The following is a 21,446-nucleotide window of genomic DNA, read 5'->3' as shown; positions in this document are numbered from 1 at the left end:
CTCGTCTGGGCTGGTCGTCTCCATTCGGCTCTGTTCGGTTGTGCTCCGCTAGATTCGGCTAGGCTCTCATTGGTTCGGCTCCGTTCGTCTCGATTCGGCTAGGCTCTCATTGGTTCGGCTCCATTCGTCTCGGTTCGGCTGTGCTCGCTATCGCTCAGTCCGCAGCCCCGGCCCGGCCCCGCCGGAGGCGAGGGCTTGGTCGGCACAGTGGGACCAGTGGACGTGGAGCAGAGGGTGGCCGGTAGGCGCCGGAGCTGCCCGGAGGCCTTTCAGGCCGCCCCCGACTCTGGAAAGGCGGCGCCATCTCGCGTCTGGCAGGCCAGACGCTGGGGCAGCGTCCGCAGGGGGGGCCGGCCTTGCCCCAGCGGGCCTGGGCTCTCTGCCCCACCCCGGGGGGCAAGCCGGGCATTGCTCGCCGCTGGTGGCTGCGGCGGCGGCCGGGATGCACCGGGGACGTGCAGTGGGAGTGGGGAGCAATGAGTTCTTGCGGGCCGGACTCTCGGGGATTGCTGGGATCCGCGGCAGCCGGGGCTTCCTTCGCATCCGGTGCCGGTCGCGGGCCCCACGAGTCTCTGCGGAAGAGTCTGGTGGGGCGGGGAGGGGAGGAGGTTTGCCATCCCCATGGCAAACCGAGACCCGTAAAGCGCCAGAGACCTCGGCAGAGACAGTTGCAGGGCAGCGCAGCTGAAGACGAGGTGGCCGTCTGCTCTAGGTCTGTCCTCGGATCCTGCTCAAAGACACGGCGTTACTGAAACGGGACACTCAGATCAGGCGTTTGCCGACTGGTAGTATAATTCTCTTTGCAAATGTCCCCTGGAAGAAAAACCTGCATATAATCTTTTCATAGAACAGAAAGAGATGTGGTGAGGGGTTTCAAGAATTAACCTTTGACTCTCCTGCTTTCCTAGTCTGGTGTTCAGGGAGAGAGATGTCGTTGAAACCATTCACCTATCCATTGCCCGAAACAAGATTTCTTCATGCTGGCAGGCATGTGTACAAATTTAAAATCCGGTATGGCAACTTCAACAGGTATGTGTGTTAAAGCCAAGAAGTCAGCCTGCTGTTTGTTGACTGCATGTGGCAGTGAGTTAATATAAGACCTTAAAACACAAAACACAAGCGGATAGAAAGTTCACACGGAACAATCCTTGTGAATAAGGGATGTTTTTTAAGAGTAATAGATTAGGAATTAATCTGCTCACTAGGTATTTTTTCCTGTTCAGTGGGAATTATGTTTTGTGACTGTGTAAACTCTTACTTGAAATGTAGCTTCACTGTGTTTTCACTGGGATGGTTCCAACTCTCTCTTTATTTCACAGCTCTCCCAATCTCAGTCTCACTGAAAGTGCTGCCAAGGAGTTGGAGGTAGGAGCTGAGGCAGGTCCATAGGACCTCAGATGGGTGTTAGGCTGAACAAATCATATGATTGTTATGGGATTGAGAACATTTTGTCAAATGCGGCATTTCAAGTGTGAGTAATGGGGAACTTCCCTGGAGAGTCTGAGCATTGAAAAAAAAAAAAAAGACACAAATGAAAAATGTTCCTCAACAAGCAAGAGTCATGGTTTTCTTTGAAATATTCCAAAGAAGCTACTGACTCTTAAAATTGGACAAATGGAAACTCCTGTTTGTTGAGCTAGTTGCACCCAATTCCTGTCTGATTCATCTTCAGAGTCATTCTTGCAGGAGCTCTTTCCCAGGATTTCGGTCTCAACCTCGAAACTGACCACCACTTTCAAGTTGTCAGGCTTGACTTAGCTGTTAATCCCTTTTGGTTTTTCAGGAGCTGTGGCAGTACTGGTGAGCTGTCTCGATGGAGGTTAATCTAATGCTAAATTGCATGTACTTTCCTTGCAACTATGGAACCAATGGGTGTTCTTTTAATGATGCCATTACTTTGTGTCCAAGCACAAACTGATGGTCACAATGGATGAGTTGTATTGTTTCCATCTTCTTCCTGAGACAGAAGAAGGCCCCTGCCATTACTAAGAAATTGAAACAAATATACTGCCTGCTTAAAAATGCTCCTTCCTATTACTTAATGTCTAAAAAACTTTAAAGTAAAGTAATAGCATTGAAAACCTTACTGAAGAAAATGTGCTGGTTTTAATTGATATGAAGAATTGCAATTTTTTTTCTCTTTTGAAAATGTTGAAAGGTATTACTGGAAAAAGTTTTGTGTTTGTAGAGGAGGAGTTTGTTGGGGCTTAACTGCAGTTGCCTTGTAACTGATTTGGGTCAATATTCAGAGAAAGATGAGTAGGTAAATTTTGCTGGAAAAATAAAATTACACTCCTTAAATTTAAAACTTCTTAAATTTAAAAGCACACCCCCATTTTCCATAATAATTCTTCTATGTTAATTCAAGATTAAGGTACTCATTCACCTAAATTTCTATGAGTCTGTTAGTGCAATGCACTCTAAAATGGTGGGAGGGAGCGGGGAGAAAAAGGGGAGGAGGAAAAGCAGAATATCTAGAACCTGGTCTTCCATGATTCATGCAAAATGTAAAGTAATTGTAATTTTTCCCCAAGCCTTGAAAGTGTACTTGACAGTGGAATTGTGACTATGTTTTTAATATTTTTCCTTTGTTTATTTTTTGGTCTGTCCAGGAAGTGATTCGAGTAATCCTTGGAAATATTGATGATTTGCATCCATTTTCTACAGACCACTTCACCGTCTTTCCATGTATCCTTTCTTTCCTACTCATAAAATAAAAGATTCAATGACTTGTATCTGTTAGGCATTGCATCAGTCAACATTTGTGTGTAGGAGTGTGCAGATCTTTAGCTGGAGTAGTACTACTTCAGTCTTTGCAGTTTGACATTGGCTTGAAGGTATTGTGAACACCTCAGGTGTTGCCATCACCAGAGAACTGATGTGATGAGAGTATTTTGCAGTGTTTTCATCCAAACGGCCCTGTGTTCCAAATTAAGTTTAGCCAGAGCAAACAAAGGTGTACATAAAGTGCCAGGAAGCCCACCTCATGTGCTTGGAAACACAGCCAATGCATTGTTCCCAAAGGTTCGTAGAACGTAAAACACTCCTTACAGGACCAGCAATGCTGGCTCATGGACAGGGTTAGGTCCCTTAAGGTTAAACCACTGTGAGCCTTTGGGTATGGAGAGTGGGAGCAAGTGTGAGTCTGTGCTCATGTCTCCACAGACATGGCTGAGAGAAGCAAAAAGCACCTCACAGAGTGAACTTTACAAGAAGCAGTAGTTGAGCTAAGATAATTGGAAGTCCAGACAGGCTTTTGAACACACAAAGCCTGCAGGATTGTCATCCAGTTATCCTGGTCCCCTCTTCAGTCTTTGAAGCCTAGAAACAATTGTGAAGCAAATGTCATTGGCACAGTATTCACCTTATACTGCGCTCATGCCTCTCACTCCTGTGGGACCAGTCAGCAGATCTTTTCTGTCTTCCCTAAAGTTTGCAAAGATGTTGAGTTGCTGTCAGTCCGGCCTGCTGTCCACAGACAGTGCTGTAAAAGCTGTGTGCAATTGCACAGCATAGTCATATAGAAGCACAGGTCTTGAGGAGTGTAGTTTCCTGGGATTTCACTTTTGATATAGAAGTGCTCAGGCATTTGAGATTGGATTATTCTACCTAGCAGCTGTACTACAGGCTCTTCCTCCTTATAGGTGTTTTATCATCAGAATGCATAAGTGGCCTTGCCGTGTGAAACTGGACAGAATTTAGTCATGTTTGCTACATATTCGGCAGATTTTTAATTTAAAGGAACAATAACTTGATAAAAGAGATGGTAACTGTTAGTATTTCTGTTGTAGTTACTGTTCTGTAATGGGTTGAGAAGTTACTCTCCTGAGGCTTTTGTTGAAGAGAAAAGTAATTCAGTTAAATGTTAGTGTTTTCCAGTCCTAAAGGTTCTGTCAGTTTTTTGGATCAGATCTGGCATCACCTCCTGTGATTCTGAGTGCCCAGGAGTAATGAATACTTCTGACGCATTCCCCTCCTGTCTTAGAAGACAGCATTATGCCTCCTAATAGCAGGCAGGAACAAGGCCGTCCTCTTCCTCTGTCCGAAGCAGGTACATACGACAGCAACTTACTCGTGCTAGAGTCAAGAAGATAAGGTAGCCAAGAGCATCATTATACAGGAGATGCCCAATCCAACCAACATTATTAGTTTGCTCTGAAGCTCAACCAGTTCTGTGTGTTGAAGAGTGTTTGGTTTACAAACTTGTATTTCTAGAACTTGTAAGTTCATCCACATGCTTAGTCAGCACTGGGCCTGGAAGCGAACTGTGAGCTCAGAGGCCTGGCATGAGGAGTTGTCTTACAGTTGGCTCTTCTCTGTAGAGTGACAGAGTGTCTTTGTTAATCACCAACTATGAGTCCTTCAAGCCAAAAATCAGGAAATTTCAGTCCTTAAAGGAACTGATTGGGAACTGATTGTATCAATGTTTCATCATTTTCTGTCCCTGAGATGTTAATTTCTGCTAGCAAATGAGAACTAACAGAATTCATTTCACCTGTTTCTGCCTGAGATCAGAGGTGTGTGAGGAGACTTATGTCCAGCACCATTTGACCTCCCAAGCAGAAGCTCCTGGATGTCAGAATTGGACTCACATGAAGGAATTGCTGTAACTGTGGTGGTTGTCATGTCAATTATCTTTTTTCCCCCATTTTGAACTGTGAAGTAAATTTAATGATGCTGCTTCTATGAATCTAAATCCTTTTTAATTTTTAAATAAAATTTTAAAATAATTCCTTTTTAATTAGGAAGACTGCTGAAGAGTTTTTTTATTTATAGGTTTGGAAGAGCCTGGCATAGTTTTTTGCAGGAGGGTGTCAGTACTGAAGGCAAGCACAGTTAAGGGAACAGACCACTATTAATACAGGTGACTGATGGGGCAGTGTGGATAAGTAAACCTGGATAAGTGTTTCCTGTAGTGTGTTACTGGTGCAGTTTCACAAGTTCATAATAACAAGTTGTATTTGTTCCCTTGTGCACATATGCAGTGTGCTGTGTGACTTTTGAAGCTTTAGAAGACATTGTCAGGACTCATGCTCCTTTGAAATGTTAGTGTTGTGTTTTTAAGTCTTACCATTCTTCTCAGATTTGAGTAAATGGGAGCAAGTATCAAAGATGAAATTCAAACATGAGAATGTCCATCTCGTGCCTTATCCCTACATTTGTACGTTGTATCTAGAATTGAACTCATTTCAGCGAAATGTATCTTGTGGTAAGTCACTGTGATTATATTTGGGTAATTTCTGTAAACCTCTATGATCTATGTCTTGCTTTTCTCTTTTCCTTTGCCTACTGTATCTGAATCAGAGAGAGCAAAACTGCAGGATGCCTGTACCACGTGTCTGAAATAGTGCTTATTGTCTCATATTGCTTTTCTAAAATTCCCTGAATTCCCCTTTGTCTTTCCAACCACTGGTGACTCTTTAGCTGGTATTTTTATGAAGCTATGCCCAGTGGCTCCCAACCTTCATTTTTTAATGTCAGTCAGTGGGCTGGAGCCAGCACATATATGTATATGGGACACATGTTTTTCTTCCTTGTGCATGACTACATTTGTTGACATCACACTCTTTGTTGCTATTTCCCTAAAGAAATAATGGATTTTTGTAAAAAAATGATGATAGTAATCATGGTAATAATGTCTTTTATATAAATAGCAAGCATTTTCACCTCACCAGTGTCTTGTTTTCCAGGTTTTCTATGAATTCTCTGAACAACCTCAAGCCACAGCTAAGGCCTCTGTGGGAGTCTACATTTAAATGCCCCTGTAGTGAAAACTGAGTATTCATACTGTTTCCTGTTGTGATTATCAGGCTCTGGAAAAACTTACTGTTTTTCTTTAATGACTGCAGATAATGGGATCTTTATAAGATGGCCAACTAGTAATTTCTTAGTCTCGCCTATTTGCATTTCCTATCAAACATCCCATGTTTGGATGTAACCATGGAGAGTTTACTCAGTTCCCTGCACACCTGCTACAGTATTTAATTTCCTTATCCAGATAGTTGTACAGCATTGCTATTCTAAAATTAGGAACACTGTAAGGCACTGTTACTTTCAGACTTGATGCCTCAAATTTCTCTTGGTGCGAATTTTTCTTCAGGGAAATATGTGTGAATCCCATACATCCTACAGCTGGCCAGTATTCTCTAGAGGCTGTGTTCCAGATCTCCTTGCATCTTCCATTGGGTACCCAAAGCACAGTGAGATGCTAACTGTTCTTCGGGCCCTTCTCTTCTGAAGATACCTTTGACTTCTATAAGAGAAGCAATTGTCCCATCCCATTGATATTTGGTGTTCATAGCCAGGAATTCTGGTTCAGAAAGAGCTGTATTTGAACGTTTTCTATTTCAGTGTATCTGCAGGTCCAGACTGTTTCCCAGTAGTTTATCTTGCTCCTGAAAGAGAAATTGCAGTGCAAACATGTACTTTTCAGTTGGTTAAAGAAAGTCGAGTCTAAATATTCACCAGGTTTTAATACCTCTGTTGCAGGTAAAGAAGTGAACAAGGGCAGTGATGAGCTTGTAAGTTGTGCATTTGGTTTTCTTCTGTTGTTTAATTTATGTTGTAAGTATTCTTGAGAAGCAGAATATATGCCTTTAGGCAGTGCTAGAGTTCTCCTACCACTAGGAGTTAGTCAGGCAGTGTAAAGTCACTGAATTCTCATCTAGAACCATTCAAAGGGAGAGACATTCTTCTGGCAGTTCTGTTGGGCTTGGAAAGCAGTCCTGTATCAGGACCTAAGAGCCTGCTGTCTTCAGTTCTATGGATTTTCTGCAAGCCTGACTGAGTGAGCCGTCCAGTGTTTTCATCACTGGAAGAATCTGTGAGGTTGATTTTGTTGAGTAATGAAGTAGTTCCCTAGGTACTGTGTCATAAACAACAAAGTTATGCTTATTTGAGAAGTTTTTGTGTAATGAGAGCTCAGGGTAGGTTTATTTTCAATATAGGTGTCTGAAGTGAATTAATGAAGAATAATTCAAATCCAAATTCCCCCAAGGAAGTGTCCAAATTCCCCGAAGGAATTGTTTATATCTCTGCATTCCTGCTATTTACATTCCTTGTCAGTCCTCTGAAAATGGAGGAAATAGGATGTCCTAGAAAGAAATACTTTGTTTAAAACTGTTGCACATAATTCTCTGGCTGAGCTCCCAGTGCTTGTTTTAGTCCTGAATCCTTTTTTTGTTTTTAGAGTATAAGCAGGAACATTTTTTGCAAAATATGAACATACATTAACTATGAATTTTGTTCTAAAATAGAAAAGTCAAAATCAATTGTTACCAATACCAAATCTGAAATGCTTTGAAGGTCAGGAGAAGAAACGAAATGTCAGAAGGTACTGCAATGAAAGAAGCAGTGAAGAGGAGAAGAGTGGAAGTCAGAGGTGATACCTCATGCCCACAGTCATGTATGGACAGGTCAGTTGACTCCAAAAGAGTCTCCCAGGACACATATTAATACTTTTAATGTCTCTTGTACCTTCTTCATGCTTCATTTCTGTGCAATCCTTTGCCCCATTTTCCTTCTTCCTTTTTTTCCATGGCTAACAGAATCTAAGTATCATTGCTCATATTGGGAAAAAAGTGGTCCTGTACTTTTCAAATTCCCATACCATTGACCAGAGCTCTGCCTGTTTAACTCCTCTGTGTTACATCACCTTTTGAGTCACAGTGAGGTGATAGCTCACCGGCCAGACAGAACAGTGCATTGGCTTGCACACCTGAGTCTAGGACAGCAAGGGAAGAACTGGAAACAGTTTTCCACCTGCCTCCCAGCCTGCTCTATTGAGCCAGCTGATAAATGCTGACCTCTTGGCTTGAGGCTGATGGCAAAACGCCTTGGAACTCAGTCTTTTCCAAGTGCTTTAAAGTCTCATGAAATTGCATGTGTTGTGTGTATACATGAGTATTCTCACACAACTTCACCATATGTTTCTTTGGTCGCTAAACTTCTCATGGTGATTCCCAAGTAAATCTTTATCTCTGGATTTTTATAGAATGGTTGAGGTTGGACAGGTCCTTTGATATCATCAAGTTCAGACCCCTCCTGCTCAAACAGGGTCACTCAAAGCAAGTTCCCTCAGATCTTCAGTAGACTTTGAGGGTGGAGCCACCACAACTGTGGAGAGCCACTTGCAGTGTGAGACCACAGTTCTAGTAAAAAAGGTTTTCCTTGTGTTCAGATTTAATTTCATGTTTTGCAGTCTGTGCCCTTTGCCTCTTGTTCTGCCAGAAGACAAGAGGGTTGAGGAGAGCCTGGCTCTCTGTTCTTCATTTCCTCCCATCAGATGTACATTGGTAAGATCCCATCCAAGCCTTCTCCAGACTAAACAGCCTCATCTCTCAAAGCTTCTCCACTTGAAAAAAATTCCCCAATCCCATCGTCATGTTTGCATGTGGCCCTTTGCTGTGAGTCCCAGTCGTGTACTGGGGTTTCTGGTCCAGACTGGGACAGAAGGCCTCAGCAGCCTTGAGCAGAGGGGAGAGATCACTGCTTGAGGGCAGTGGTTTGGCAGAGCTCTGCCTAATTCAGCTCAGGGTGAATCACTCAGCTCAGATGAATCACCCTTCCTCATGAGGGTACAGGGCTGGCTCTTGGCTAACCTTGTGCTTAGTTCTTGACTACCTCTCAGATACCCAGTGTTACTTACAGGCTGGCAGGCTTCTTTCTTCTTAGAGTGTATTTTTTTAAAAGAAGAAAATCTATGCCTGTGCTGAATCCTCACAAGTTTGTGGCGAACAGTCCTGGATCCATCAGTGGTCGGAAGTGTTTATGCTCACCTTTCCCCTCCCATGTACAGACTATATCCAATCATCTACCTTGGTGCCTTATATCCTACCCAATTCCCAAATGTGTTTAATGCAGACATATGAACAAAGTCTGAAGCCAGTTCTTTTCCTGCTCATGCAAATGTAGTCCTTTAATCCCACCTCCATTCCCATGGCCTGTTTCTACTCACAGTACAACTGTTGGATATGAGGGAGGAATGAGCCCAGGATTCAGAATGGTTTTTTATTTCTTTTAGCCAAAGACACAAGTTGTAGATTAATAAAATACAAGGTCAAAAAGGGCTATTTCATGATCCAGTCTGGCAGTTCTCTCTAGGTCCTGTATCTTGCCACAGCAGTTATGATTAGAACAATCCGTAATTCTTAAGTGTATGCTTGAATTCAAAATCAAACTGGCAAGCACTAGCTTCAAGCCCTCTGTCATTTTTTTCCAGTTACACTGTTAGACTGAAAAGCTCATTCAGGCTGAGCATCTTCCCTGCCCCAGGAAGGAGTGTGTCTGCTGTAATGAGACCAGCTCTTTTCTTCTCTTGTTTCTGGACAAGCTCTTTTTCTCCTAAATTGTCTTGGGGGATAAGGGTTTTCTTGGGGTGCTACTGAGTGTTAAGAAACTAGAATCTCCAAGTGGCACGCCCATTGATTCTGACCACCTTAAGTGAAGCCAAGATGGTTTTTCTGCACATGCATCCCTTCATATTTCCTGATATGGAGTTTCCTCTGCCATTTTAATGCTCCATGACCAAGTCTTGCAAGATCTTTCTGTGGTTCTTTGCTACCTGCTCTTGTAACCTTGTAGGATTCACAAGCTTTCTCAGTTACCTACTCATTTCCCTTTAACTGCTTCTTTGTCATCATAGAAAAGCAGAATGAGTGCATATTTTCATTTTTAAGGAACACTGAAACATGAGTACAAATATAGATTAAGGGTATATATCTTGTTGAGTAGAGTCCTATTAAAGTCCTGGTTTCTAGTGAAGTACTTGGAGTGGCTGCTTCCTTTTTGAGACTTTTTATAAACTCAGTTTTTACTTACTTATCTTTAGAACTGGAGCTGACTGTGTTCACCACATGAGTAAAGCAGAGCAAGGATTTGAAAAGGTAAGCTACAGACTATTCAGAAACAGACAGCAGCACCTATTTAGTCCTGGACCCTTACAGTGGCAAGCATAAAAATGCCTGCAGGTAATTTGTCCCTTTTTTTGCCCTGCATCACCTTCGTAATTTTTGACATTTTTGACTCCTCACCAGACTTAGTAAAGGGATGAGTTACATTTTTTTTGAGATGACACAAACTTTTCTGATTGTCAAGCTACAAGCTCAGGAGGTAAGCTCAACCTCTGAGAGGTGAGCCTGAGGGATGCCCTGCCTTTTCTCCAGGACTCCAGTCCTCTGTTGTCTCACATGCCCTTTTATGAAGAACTCCACAAAGCGCCAAAAAGTGAGTGCTGGCATCTTGTCACTGGCTTTGCTGTGACAATGTGCCACTCCCCACCAGTGTCCCTCTCTCTGCTGATGGCCATGCAGGCATCACCCTGTTCCTGAAACAGTGCCGTGCTATTTCTCACTATGTCACCAGAAGGCAGATTCATGACATGATTGTTCCAGAGGGATTGGCTGTTGCTCTCTGTTCTCCAAAGACCCTGTTAGGAGGAGAAGATTCTTTTTCTTCTAGCCCACAGGCTCCAAGCCTGCTCAGATAGAGCTGCTCTTAGTCACACCCTAACACCTGTGTCCTTCTGGATGTTGCACACCCTCCTAAATGCACTTAATATATTTTGTGGATACCCATTCTAAGTTTAATTCAAATCCCTACCACACTGTGACCTTTCTGGCTTTGTCCCCACCTCTTTTTGGAAGAGAGTTTTTTCCAAGGAGGCAAACACATTTCTCTTGGATTTGCTTACAAAGGAAGCCCAAAACATTCTTTCTGAATAGGGTTTTTTGACAAGTTTGTTGGATTTGCAGGATAGGAAGAAGACTGCCTAGTAACTCCTTGGGAGCATTCAGTAAAGAATAACTTACCTAAAACAAGCAGGTTTATTTGTCTCTAAAACTTGTATCCTTTTTTTTCCCCCCCTCTGCTTATCTTTGCAGTATAAGTGACTGGTCTCTACACATGCCCTCTCTGGTTTCTTTCCTCAGGTACTCCAAACACTGTTGGTGAGATAAGGATCATTTTCTGAAAGATGCTTTTTTATTCTCCATTTTGCTATAATCAATGTCTCAGAATTCCTGTGTTGATTGTACAGTTTTCAAGACATTAGAGTCTTTGAATGCTGGAGCTCCAGGTTAGCAGCTTGGACCCTGAGAAACAGTATGACAGGTGGCAGAGGTTACTCTAAGTTCTTCTTGTGTTAACTAATGTGGGAGGGCATGTCTTGAGTGTTTTCCGGGTAAACTGGAACTGTGATGCAAAAATAACTCAGCAAATACCAACTCAGGTGAGAAGAACCTTTTCTGGAACAGCTGCTTGTGACATCATGACTTGTCCTTGAAATTCCACTAGTTAAGGCACTGTTAAACTGAGAGGGTTGTCTGGACACAGACTGTTCTGTTGATGAACACCAGATCAGGTGTCACGAGTACTGTGTGAAATCATGGGCAGAAGTCCTCTTAGTAAGTCCTAACATGCATTTTTAGAAGATGAAAGCCAAGTATTTCTGTGACGTGCTTTCCATTTGGGTTTTGTTTGTTTTTTTCTTTTAATTCAGGTTGAGAAGAAAGATTAGGTTTAGGATAAAAACATGTCAGTAGCTCCTGTACTTTATCGGAGCTTTTCTGGTTGTTCTTGCAAGGCTCTTTCTCAGTTTATCAACAGTGTATGGCTTTGGTTTCAAATCCATATGGTATTATAAAATACTTCTCAAAAAGGGAAGGGTTTCATTAAACAGGAAGGAAATCTGTCTATGTAGTACCTGTGGGATTGACTTAGGGACGTTGGATTCGGAATGAGGAACAAAGAAATGCCACAGGCACATGACTGTTCAACGAATTGCCTTTTCAGCTGTCATCCAAACGTCTCCCAGGCCTGTGATGGTGACATCTGATCAGGATGAATGTGGTCAAACCTGCATGTCTTTTCCCTTACACAGTGCACTGGTGAGAGTCAAAGAAAGAAAGAGACTCAGTCTGTCACTCCAGAGAATTTTCCTAACTTAGTTAATGCTCTCAGACTAAATTGCAAAGATCTCAGGCCATCAGAGGTTTGGAATTTTGTGTTAACCTGAGCTTAGATGTGGCATTTGGGGACATGGTTTAGTGATGGCCTTGGCAGTGCCAGGTTAGCAGTTGGAGTCAATCTTGCAGGGCTTTTCCAACCTAAACGGTTCTGAGATTAGTGCAAGGCAAACACCATTAGGACCTGTCATTGTTTTAGGGTTTACTCTCTTTTAGAAGCTTACCTGCTGATTTTGCTGTGTTTCTATATGCTTATTTTGTTTTGTGTGGTACTTTGTGTTGCTGTTCACCTTCCTAATGGGTATTCCTGGCCCAACTCTTGCTTCTGGAACTTTTCATTTTTATCCCTTCCAAATTAAGTCTGTGTCCCAGGACTGTCTTAGAAGGGCGAATGTCCAGGGGCCTGCACTGTCCAGGGGCTGTAGTTTCCCACAGTTCTTCTGTTCATGTTTTTTGAAATCTCTGCCTATTCCATAGGTACTATTAGTTCACTATCTGGTATGCAAAAATCTTCTAAATAAATTACAGCTTTATGTTATGTCCTGATGAATGAAGTGGAAAAATACCTTGGTGAAGAAAGTCCTCGTCGTAACAGAAAAAAATCCCTAAATGAAACCACACAGCAAAGAGTGTAGACCTTGCTTTTTAATAGTTTTAGGAAGGAAGCTAACAAAAATCTCTGTACAATAGCATTTACCATTATGTAACAGTTCTTGGGTTCCTTTTCCTTTTAGAATTCCTCCAAAGCAAATGAGCTTGAGTTCAGCCCAGCATCCCTTACTAAAGACTGTGACCAACTGAATTTCTGTGAGTAAGGAATTCCTGGTTTCCACAGAGTTTCATTCCCCTGGATACGCAGGGAGTGTGTAGAGAGCAAGGTTGTGGTTTTGTTCTTGCTGCTGTTTCTTACAGGGGGGCCTGTGGAACTTGCCCTTGAACAAAAAAGAGCAGCCAGTCAGGCCGAGGGTGCAGTGCAGCTGCTGCAGCAAATGGACCAAACAGGAAGGAAAGGAAACATGAAGTCAGAAGGAAGAGGTCTTTCACAGTTCTGGAGAAGGTACTAATCCTGCACTGATGAGCAGAGGCGGTCCTGGCTCTGTCCAAGACTGTGTCAAAGGCTGATTCTGGCTGTGCCAGGTTGTTCTCCATAATTTTGAAGGATGGAAACATCTTTTCTGTGGTTAAACCAAAGTCTCCCAAGGAAAAAAAAAAAAGGGATGTCATTTTATCTCATGCTAAGGGGCAGCATTACCACTAAATGTTCCTCTTCTGAGTTGTCTTTGGGAAAAAACTCCTGATGAGAGAGGGTCACTGAACCTCCATCACAGCCCTTATACAAAGTGGCTTCTCTCAGCTGAGAAGTGCCAGCTAAAAGGGTCTTCCCAGATGGCTCTTCAGTCCCATTAAGATGCATGTGACCTTTATTTGGCCATTGAGCAAATCTGGATTTTGTAACTCTGACTCCCAAAGGCACCATTTTAAATGGAAATCAGTGTCACTGTTCAGACATCTGCTGGCTGCCAAAGGAGTTCTCTCATGCTGCTCTGAGACTGGATCCTGTGGGTGCCATCCATCACTGCACAGAACTAGATGGATATTGGCAGCTGCTGTTTTTTGTTACTTTTTTTAAAAATAAAACTCCTTGTTAATTGTAATGTGTGTCATTCCTTTAATGACTGAGACCAGACCATTAGTGCACAAGTGCATTAGATCCTGTGGGTGCCGTCCATCACTGCACAGAACCAGATGGATATTGGCAGCTGCTGTTTTTTGTTTTTTTTTTTTTTTTTAATAAAACTCCTTGCTAATTGTAATGTGTGCCATTTCTTTAATGACTGAGACCAGACCATTAGTGCACAAGTTACTCATTGTTTCCTCTATTTTTTTCAGTTTCCCTCTGTATTGTTTTGTACTGGCATTGTGTCCTTCTGTTAGACAGAAATTAGCTTTTTTTCCTGATATTCAGAAAAGTATTTTAAGTCTAATGTGCTCTTCTTGTTGTTACTGTTTCCCCAGCATCATCTTTTCGCCACTACAACATCTTTTTGGTGGAAAAAAACTGACCTGGAAGTACTAATCGTTGTGGAAAGGTAGATTTGTAGTATGACTATTGGGTTGCACTGTTTCTTCTGTAATTCAGCTTTTCACATTGATTGCCTCAGCTATTAAATGCTTTAAACTAAATTCTACTTTGCTAATGTTTTCAAAGCAATCTTATGAAGATGTTGGGTTAGAACAACATGTTGGGTTTTTCTTCACATCTTAGAGGTTTTGGAATAGAGCAAGAAACTTGCTTTTAAGTTTTTAATACTTAAGTGTCATAAATTGTGAATTTCACGTTATGTGGTATTCTAATAAAACAAGCATAAGTTTGGAGCTGTGTGTTATTTTAATCAGACTTACCCATGCAGAAGATACTCTTTCCCTCAAAGAAGCAGCAGAGGTTTCTAGTATTAAATGGACTCCAGTACTATGTTTCACAGCTTTAAAAATGTCAAAATTATGGATAAACATTTTGCATTAGATATTGCCACTACACTGCAACTTGGGTAATTATTTATGCATTCAATATGTAATGGGATGAGGTTGGAATTTAAGATTTCAGACATGCCAAGGCCATGCTCAGGCAGCTTTTGTTGCCATGCTTATGCTTTTTAAATGATGTATCATTCTTGAAGGACCTCCTGAGCTGGGCAGCTGGCTATAGGTGAGTCTGCTTGGGCAAGGGCTTAGGCCCAATGGCCTCCAGAGTTTCCTGCTAGCCTTGGCCACAGTGTGATAGGAGGAAGTGAGAGAGTTTCTTTCCGTTGTTAAACTGTCTGTGTCTTGACCCATGTGAGCGTTTTCTCACATTTGTTTTTGTGACTCTCTCCCCTGCCTCCTGAGGGAGTGGGATTGGGCAGCAGGATGGGGGGTCACCTGCCAGCCAGGGCCACCCCCTTCCACCCCTGAAGGGACTGCAATCTGCAGAGAAGCCAGGTGGGAGCGCAGGCAAAGCAAGAGCCCACACTGTACACAGACCCTATACCCTGCACTTGGCTAGTGGCATCAAGTGTGACTTGCAGCTGTAATGAGAAGGAGGAGAGAAGTCTGAGGGAAAGCAGAGCTTGGGAAAGGGCAGGAAGGAAGATGGGCCTACTTCAAATAAGCATGTGTCCTGGGTAACCCAAGATGTTATTGTAGTCCATATCTTTCTGTGCCCAAACTTGTTACTGTCTCTTTATGATCCAGTGTCATGGATGGAAGTTGACACGCAATGGACAGGGGTTGCTGGGGTTCCTTTTCAAAGTCAGGGGTCTCTCAGGCAGACCCCTCTTGCCTTGTTATCTTTGCTCAAGGCAGAATCTTTGGGGTTTTTCTGCTGGTTTTTCTTTTTCCCCCTCCCTTTTGTTCCTCTTTTACATCTTGGCCTGCTTCAAGGCAAATTCTAGGAGTGCCTGTCAGCAACACTGTGCCAGAAAGAACAGAGTGGCCCTGCTCCAGTCTGAGTTGCCCATAGCTTGCCAGCAGTGCCCAGCTGAGCCAAAAAGGTCACCCCAGCCCAGCTGCTTTGCTTTGCCTTGCTTTGCCTTGCTGATCTCTGCCACAACGAAGGCAAAGTCTCTCCATGAGTTCTAGCTGTTTGCTGAGTATCACCTGCTGGAATGTGCCAGCTGCCTTTGCTGATGGAGACATAAGTAGGAAGGCTAACTGTATTTTCCCTTTGTCTCCTTAAACATGGTTGCCTGTGGCAGATGCCAACTTGAAAGGGGGGAGTACCCCTCTATTTTGGGTTTGTCTTTGGTTCTGTGGAGTTTGTGGGATTTAGCAATTTTGTATCTAGTGATTATTTCCACCAGTAAGTAGAAATGAAATATGAGTAGGTAGAAGTGGATTGTGTACTCCTTTTGATCTACCGGGGGCTGCATGTTATTTGAGTTTTGTCACATGCACCTGCACAGGACAGAGGGCTGCAAATGGCATCTCAGCTGCTCAGCAAGAAGTGACCAGCAGTCGTTTCAGGGGAGACCATGGGGACAAGTGATCACCTCACAGGACTGCAGAGACAAAAGCCCCTTTGTCTCTTCCCTCCCTGGCTGCCCCATGGCTGCACTTTGCCATCCTTACAGCTGAACAGTCTCCACTGGGTCTAGGACTAGTGAGAAGGATGTGGACCTTGTGGTGGACATCCGCTGCGTCATGCTGTTGGGGAAGTTGGTGTAATTTCTGGGCCTACCAGGCTGTCACAGCATCCCTACTTCTCTCTGGGACAGCTCCATGGAAGGGAAGGGGTTCGGTGTCCTTTTGTCCCCATATCTGACTCAGTGTGTCATAGGGTGCTGGAGCTCATCCTGCAGCAGCCCCATATGGGCCTTCCCCATGTCCCTACAGCTGGAGACACCAAAAAATGGTGACATGGAGTGGTGACACCTCGTCCCAGTTATGCTTGTAAGAGTCACATACCAACATGGATACCTCTGCTGTGTTTGGTTGTTATCAGGACACCCCACCTCAGACTTCCCCTTGGCTGTGGTTTGAGTTTTGCCTTCGCCCTCGACGTTGGACACCCCTAGGAAAGGGGGAGAGAAACTGCATGTGAGGTAGGAGCAATGGATAGAGGACATTGCGGGGTGAGGCTGACTCTGGTCACCACATTGTCCCTGCAGCACTGGACACTGCTGCCAATTTGGACAGAGCAGAGGGATGGCTCCCACCATTTCTGTTCCCATGCACAGGGGACTCTTGGAGAGGGGGACTGGATTCCTCACCAAAGCTGGTAGGAAGGAAAGGGGAGTTGCCAGGCTGCAGCTGATCCTCAGACCCTCCCCTGACAGGGAGTTTAGGGCAGAGTTCAGGCTCCTCTACACTGTAGGGTGCAGGGAAACAAGAGAGGCAGCTCCCAGGCCCCATGGCATTGGATAGAGCTCTGTGGAAAGGGGGAAGCTGCATATCCACTACAACCCCTGGAATGGGCTTGATGGTGGGGTCCCACCCCCGTCCCAGCTTGAAGATCCTGTCCAGCCAACTGCCACTGCTCCAGGAGTCTGATGACTGTCAGTGGGAAACAGTCCTTTCCAGTCTCCCCTTGGGGACCACCACACTATAGCTGCTCTAGTCCCTTCACTTCTTGCACACCAAGAAGAGCTCCTGGAGAACTGCTTCTTCAGCCATCCCTGACCTCACAGCTGTGGTCCAGGCTGGAAGTGCTCATCACCTCAACTCTGGGAAGTCCCTTCCCCAGGATGAGACCAGCAGTGCTGAGGGGTCAAGGGATATTACCATCAACTTTTCTCCTTCACTCTCTTATCCCTCAGAGCTTTCCAAGGCCATAGCCCAGCTCTCCTGCAGGTTTGCCACATCACTGGCTTACATACCTGTGGCCCATCAGAGTGGCCTGGCTGTGGGATGGTTGGGAGCTGACAAAGAGGCAGGGGACCAGTGCACAGCCTTGGGGCACAGAGACCCCAGGCATGAGGCCCTGTGGTTGGAATAGGGCTTGCCTGCCCTGTGGGAAAAACAGCCATGTTGTGAACCCATCTGGCAGTGCAAAGCAGGTGACAATGTCTGTTCTATGCAGGACCAGATATGCCAGGCACAAGTAAGGGATATTCCTATCAGGGCAATGGATACAGCACATGGCCAAGAGACACACTGACCTGAAAGTGGGGTAGAACAGAGGACTCAGTTCACCCAAATCACCCTAATTTTCAAGGTGCTGCTGCAGCCATGAGGGACCGCTCCTGCATGCAATGGAACAACCTTGCTCACAATCAAATTCCCCCAGCACTCACAGCCATAATCAGGAAGCCCCAGTTCACTCCAAGTGGGAACCTCAAAGCCCTCCCCTAAACCTCAGTGCCAGCCCCATTGGCTGCCAGGGCCATTAGCACCAGCAGAGCTGCCTGGGCAGAGCCAGCCTGAGGAGACATCTGAGGCCACATCTCTCAACAGTCTATTCTTCCTGCTTGCTGGACTGACTGCTGCACACTCTGGGCCTCACTGCTGGAACCATGCAGTCCCCTTGCTGCTACCTTCTCTCCCTCCTGCTCCATCTCTTCCTCCTCTCTGGGACATGGGCAAACCTGGAGGGTAAGTGGGACCCCGGGCTCATACACATCTACCTCCATGGAACTCCATAGGGGAGAGGCTTCCTGCTTCCTACCCACCTTGGACACTTGCTTCCTCACTCCTCCTTGTCCCCTGGCTCCACACCTCCTCTCCAGCAGGGATGCAGCCACCCCAGGTGGGTGCAGGAGATGGGAACTGGGGCTGTAAACGCTGTAAGAGGCTTATGGGGGACCCACAGATCTCTGTAACATCAAGGACCCATCCTTCAGCTCCTCCACTTTCCTCAGCCCTCTTCTCCCAGTCCCATTTCCTCCCTGTCAACCCTTGTCTCATGTAGGGTCCTTCACTATCCGGCTGCTGCAGACCACCACCTTCCAAAACACCTCATTTGTGGACATGGAGGGGCTGGGCTTGCTAGAAGACATCGAACTTGGTTCTCTTGATAAACACACATGGTCCATCCGCTTCTGCCAGCCCTGGGTGCGTCCAGCCCTGCCCCGTGCTGACTGGGACACCATTGAAAACCTGATTAAGATCTATTTGCAGCAGTTCAACCATCTGATCAATGAAGGGGCCATGCAAAGGGACATCCCCTGTGAGTACTCAGTCTTCACTGCACCCCCTTTCTGAAACGCAGCTGGGAAGTGGGGAAGGATCTGATAGTGCTGGTGCTGTATAGGAGACACTGACTATGTCTGCAGGAAGGCAATCCCAGCCCCTAACGCAACCTCTGTCTCCTCTCTACCCCACCAGACCCCTTTGTTGTTCAGTGCACGGCAGGCTGCGTGCTGTACCCCAACAGAACCTCCCGGGCCTTTGGCTATGTGGGTTACAATGGTCAGGATTTCCTCAGCTTTGACACAAAGAATATCACCTGGACCCTCTCCCAGGACACCGAGTTGTCACGGTATGTCCAGTCATTTCTCCAGAACTACACTGCCTTCAGTGAGCTGGTGGAAATTCTCTTTAATGATACCTGTGTCGATGACATGGAGGTGCTCCTGCACTATGGGAGGGCAGCTCTGGAGAGACAAGGTGAGACCACCTGACCCTGCACCCCAAAGCCCCCCCCCCCCCACTGGGGCCCAGACGTGCCCCACGAGTGCTTATCCCATCCCTTTGCTCTCATTCCCCAGAGCTGCCTGTGGCCACGGTCTTCGCCCGCACCCCCAGCCTAGACCAGCTGCTGCTTGTTTGCCATGTCACTGGCTTCTATCCCCGTCCCATCAGCGTGGCTTGGCTGCGGGATGGCCAGGAGGTGCCTCCAGGCCCAGCGCTCAGCACCAGCACCATCCTGCCCAACGCTGACCTCACCTACCAGCTCCGCAGCGTCCTGGCCGTGGTCCCCCATGATGGGCACAGCTATGTCTGCCGTGTGCGCCACCACAGCCTGGGCACCCGCAGCCTTCTCATCCCATGGGGTAGGTGCCACCCATGGGGGATGGGGGATGGGGGTCCTGAGCCACCATGCCCCACAAGATGGAGCAAACCCCAGAAAGTTCATGGCAGCTTCTCCTTATGTTTCCCAGGGAACTCAGAAGTGGTGCTGATCACAGGTCTCATGGCCGGGCTGCTTGCTGCCATTGCTGTAGCTGCCATGTTGGTGCTTTGGGTGTGGAGACAAAGGTCAGTCCCTCTCTGCCCTGTGGAGTGGCAGTGAGAGAGGAGGGAAAGAAATGCCATGGGGATTTCTGCACTGAGCAGCAAAGCTCTTGCTTGGGCCCTGGCAGATGCTGTCTGCACTCCTACAAGGTCTCTGCCATGGAGCATCCAGCTATCCCCCTCTCATTTCAGAAAGCACCAGCAGATGGAGGAATCAGAGTCCAGAAACTCCATCCTGAGCAAAGAAGCTTAGCTCAGAAGAGAACCAACAGTCCCCATTCCCTCCCACTGCCTGCACAGTAACAAGAATTACATTTTTCTGCTTCACCTAAGTTCTGGCCATTTCCAATTGCAAGACTAACTTGACTCAGAGATGCACAAGAGAAACCTGGCAAGAGAAATCTGAGCTTTTGACTCATTTGGATTTTCTAAACAGATGCAAGTGCACATCTGCGACCTCCTCACTTGTTACACACGATCATCTCTTAGCTTGTGGCACTGGCCAGTCCACCCACTGAAGCTGTAAGGCACCTCAATGCTCAATGGCAAATTCTCCTGGTTCTGCTTCAGTAACACTTTTGTCAGAAGGTGGAAAGCTGTCCCCTCCTACTGTCACTTTCTGCTTTTTTTTTTCCTAAAAATTACCTTTATTAACCATATTCCAGAAATATTTGTGCTGAGACTGAACTGTTCCACACAGACTAACAGAACCTGACCAGAAATGTCTTTACAAAGCACTGAAATTCTGCTGTAATGTGTGGGAGATGCATATGTGTATGAAATGAAAATAAAGAATTCATATTTTCACTAAGATAATGTGCCTTTCCTTAGCAGTTGAATGGTCTTGGAGAGATTTTGATCAGCCATGTATGCAAGTTGAAACACCACTGAATTATTAGCACTAATTGCAGGAAGCACCAAGGCATGGGGGAAAAACAGTACAGATGTGCCAATGCATATATGAACATGTTCTCACATATTGCATGGAAATAAGTAACTGTGCACATGGGGGTAAAGTGACCCCAAGGCACCCAATAAAGGAAAAAAAAGTAGCGCATGTCCCATGAAAGATAGCAGAGTTCACACACACACAGGAAGGCATGTAGTTCATGCTCCCAATCAACTTGAACATGTAGTTTCAAAAGGTTTGGTTTCACTGGACAACTTCCTGCAGTTTCCCAGGATAAGTCTGGCAGCCATGGCAAGCCAGAAAACCTGGCTGGCTTGTGGCCATATCCAGCACAAATCCAATGGTGTTTGTTCTCCCTTGGACAGAACCTGGAAACCACAATGCTGGTGTAAGAACTGCATTTCCCTAGCAGCCAGAGTCACCTGCTGGCATCACAGGGCTCAAGATCCTCACTGCAAGAGGAGTGACACCAAGCCTCTCCCAGCCCCCGCTGACTTGGGACAGGCAGATGAAACACTTAGGTGTGGGCATGTGTCACCAGATGACACAAGCAAAAATGACGCACCACAGCCTTGGTCACGATGAAGAGACTAATTTATTTTTTCTGACTCCAATCTTTTATAGTTCTCAAAAGATGCCAGTGGATTGGAGGGTGAACGTGCCACCTCTCCAACGACACTGGACAAACTACCTGTACATCAAATTTCTCCGCCTCTATGAAAGAATGCAAAACAACAGGTTGTTTACAGAAAGTTGTGTGAGAAAGTTCTCTACAAGAATGTAAACTCAGAAGGCTTTAGAAAATTCTTGATAACCAGGGCGACAGGCATGCTGCCCTGCAGCCTTGGCACCCACAGGGCAAATGGGGCAATTCCTCTCCCAAGCAGAGTGGAACATCGTGCAGCACTCACAGTACTGGGCAG

The 21,446-nt window shown here is 45.4% G+C and overlaps 2 protein-coding genes across 5 annotated transcripts; both read left to right on the top strand.

The window, feature by feature from the left end:
• Positions 1–14,339, top strand: MAJIN (membrane anchored junction protein). 3 transcript variants are annotated; one of them, XM_053989385.1, is made up of 12 exons: positions 1–241; positions 713–785; positions 909–1,029; positions 1,320–1,365; positions 2,613–2,688; positions 5,084–5,209; positions 6,490–6,521; positions 7,306–7,415; positions 9,830–9,884; positions 12,698–12,770; positions 12,876–13,020; positions 13,980–14,339. In XM_053989385.1, exons 3-12 carry the CDS (start codon positions 929–931, stop codon positions 14,038–14,040), a joined length of 825 nt encoding a protein of 274 aa, XP_053845360.1. In that variant the 5' UTR covers positions 1–241; positions 713–785; positions 909–928; the 3' UTR covers positions 14,041–14,339. The 3 variants fall into 3 exon arrangements, with proteins under 3 accessions (XP_053845360.1, XP_053845361.1, XP_053845358.1); XM_053989386.1 differs by lacking the exon at positions 713–785; XM_053989383.1 differs by lacking the exon at positions 1–241 and having other exon boundaries at positions 331–785.
• A 1,930-nt stretch (positions 14,340–16,269) lies between these two features.
• Positions 16,270–20,382, top strand: LOC128813916 (T-cell surface glycoprotein CD1b-3-like). Of its 2 annotated transcripts, XM_053989374.1 has the most exons (7): positions 16,270–16,543; positions 17,895–18,032; positions 18,349–18,606; positions 18,765–19,046; positions 19,148–19,432; positions 19,541–19,637; positions 19,806–20,382. In XM_053989374.1, the coding sequence occupies exons 2-7, from the start codon at positions 17,954–17,956 to the stop codon at positions 19,864–19,866; spliced, it is 1,062 nt and encodes a 353-aa protein (XP_053845349.1). In that variant the 5' UTR covers positions 16,270–16,543; positions 17,895–17,953; the 3' UTR covers positions 19,867–20,382. The 2 variants fall into 2 exon arrangements, with proteins under 2 accessions (XP_053845349.1, XP_053845350.1); XM_053989375.1 differs by lacking the exon at positions 17,895–18,032 and having other exon boundaries at positions 16,272–16,543.
• The last annotated feature ends 1,064 nt before the right edge of the window (positions 20,383–21,446 follow it).

Source organism: Vidua macroura, chromosome 13, assembly GCF_024509145.1.
Source record: "Vidua macroura isolate BioBank_ID:100142 chromosome 13, ASM2450914v1, whole genome shotgun sequence".
NCBI lineage: Eukaryota > Metazoa > Chordata > Aves > Passeriformes > Viduidae > Vidua > Vidua macroura.
The sequence above is the reverse complement of the archived record's forward strand: the minus strand, read 5'-3'. Positions and strand labels throughout refer to the sequence as shown.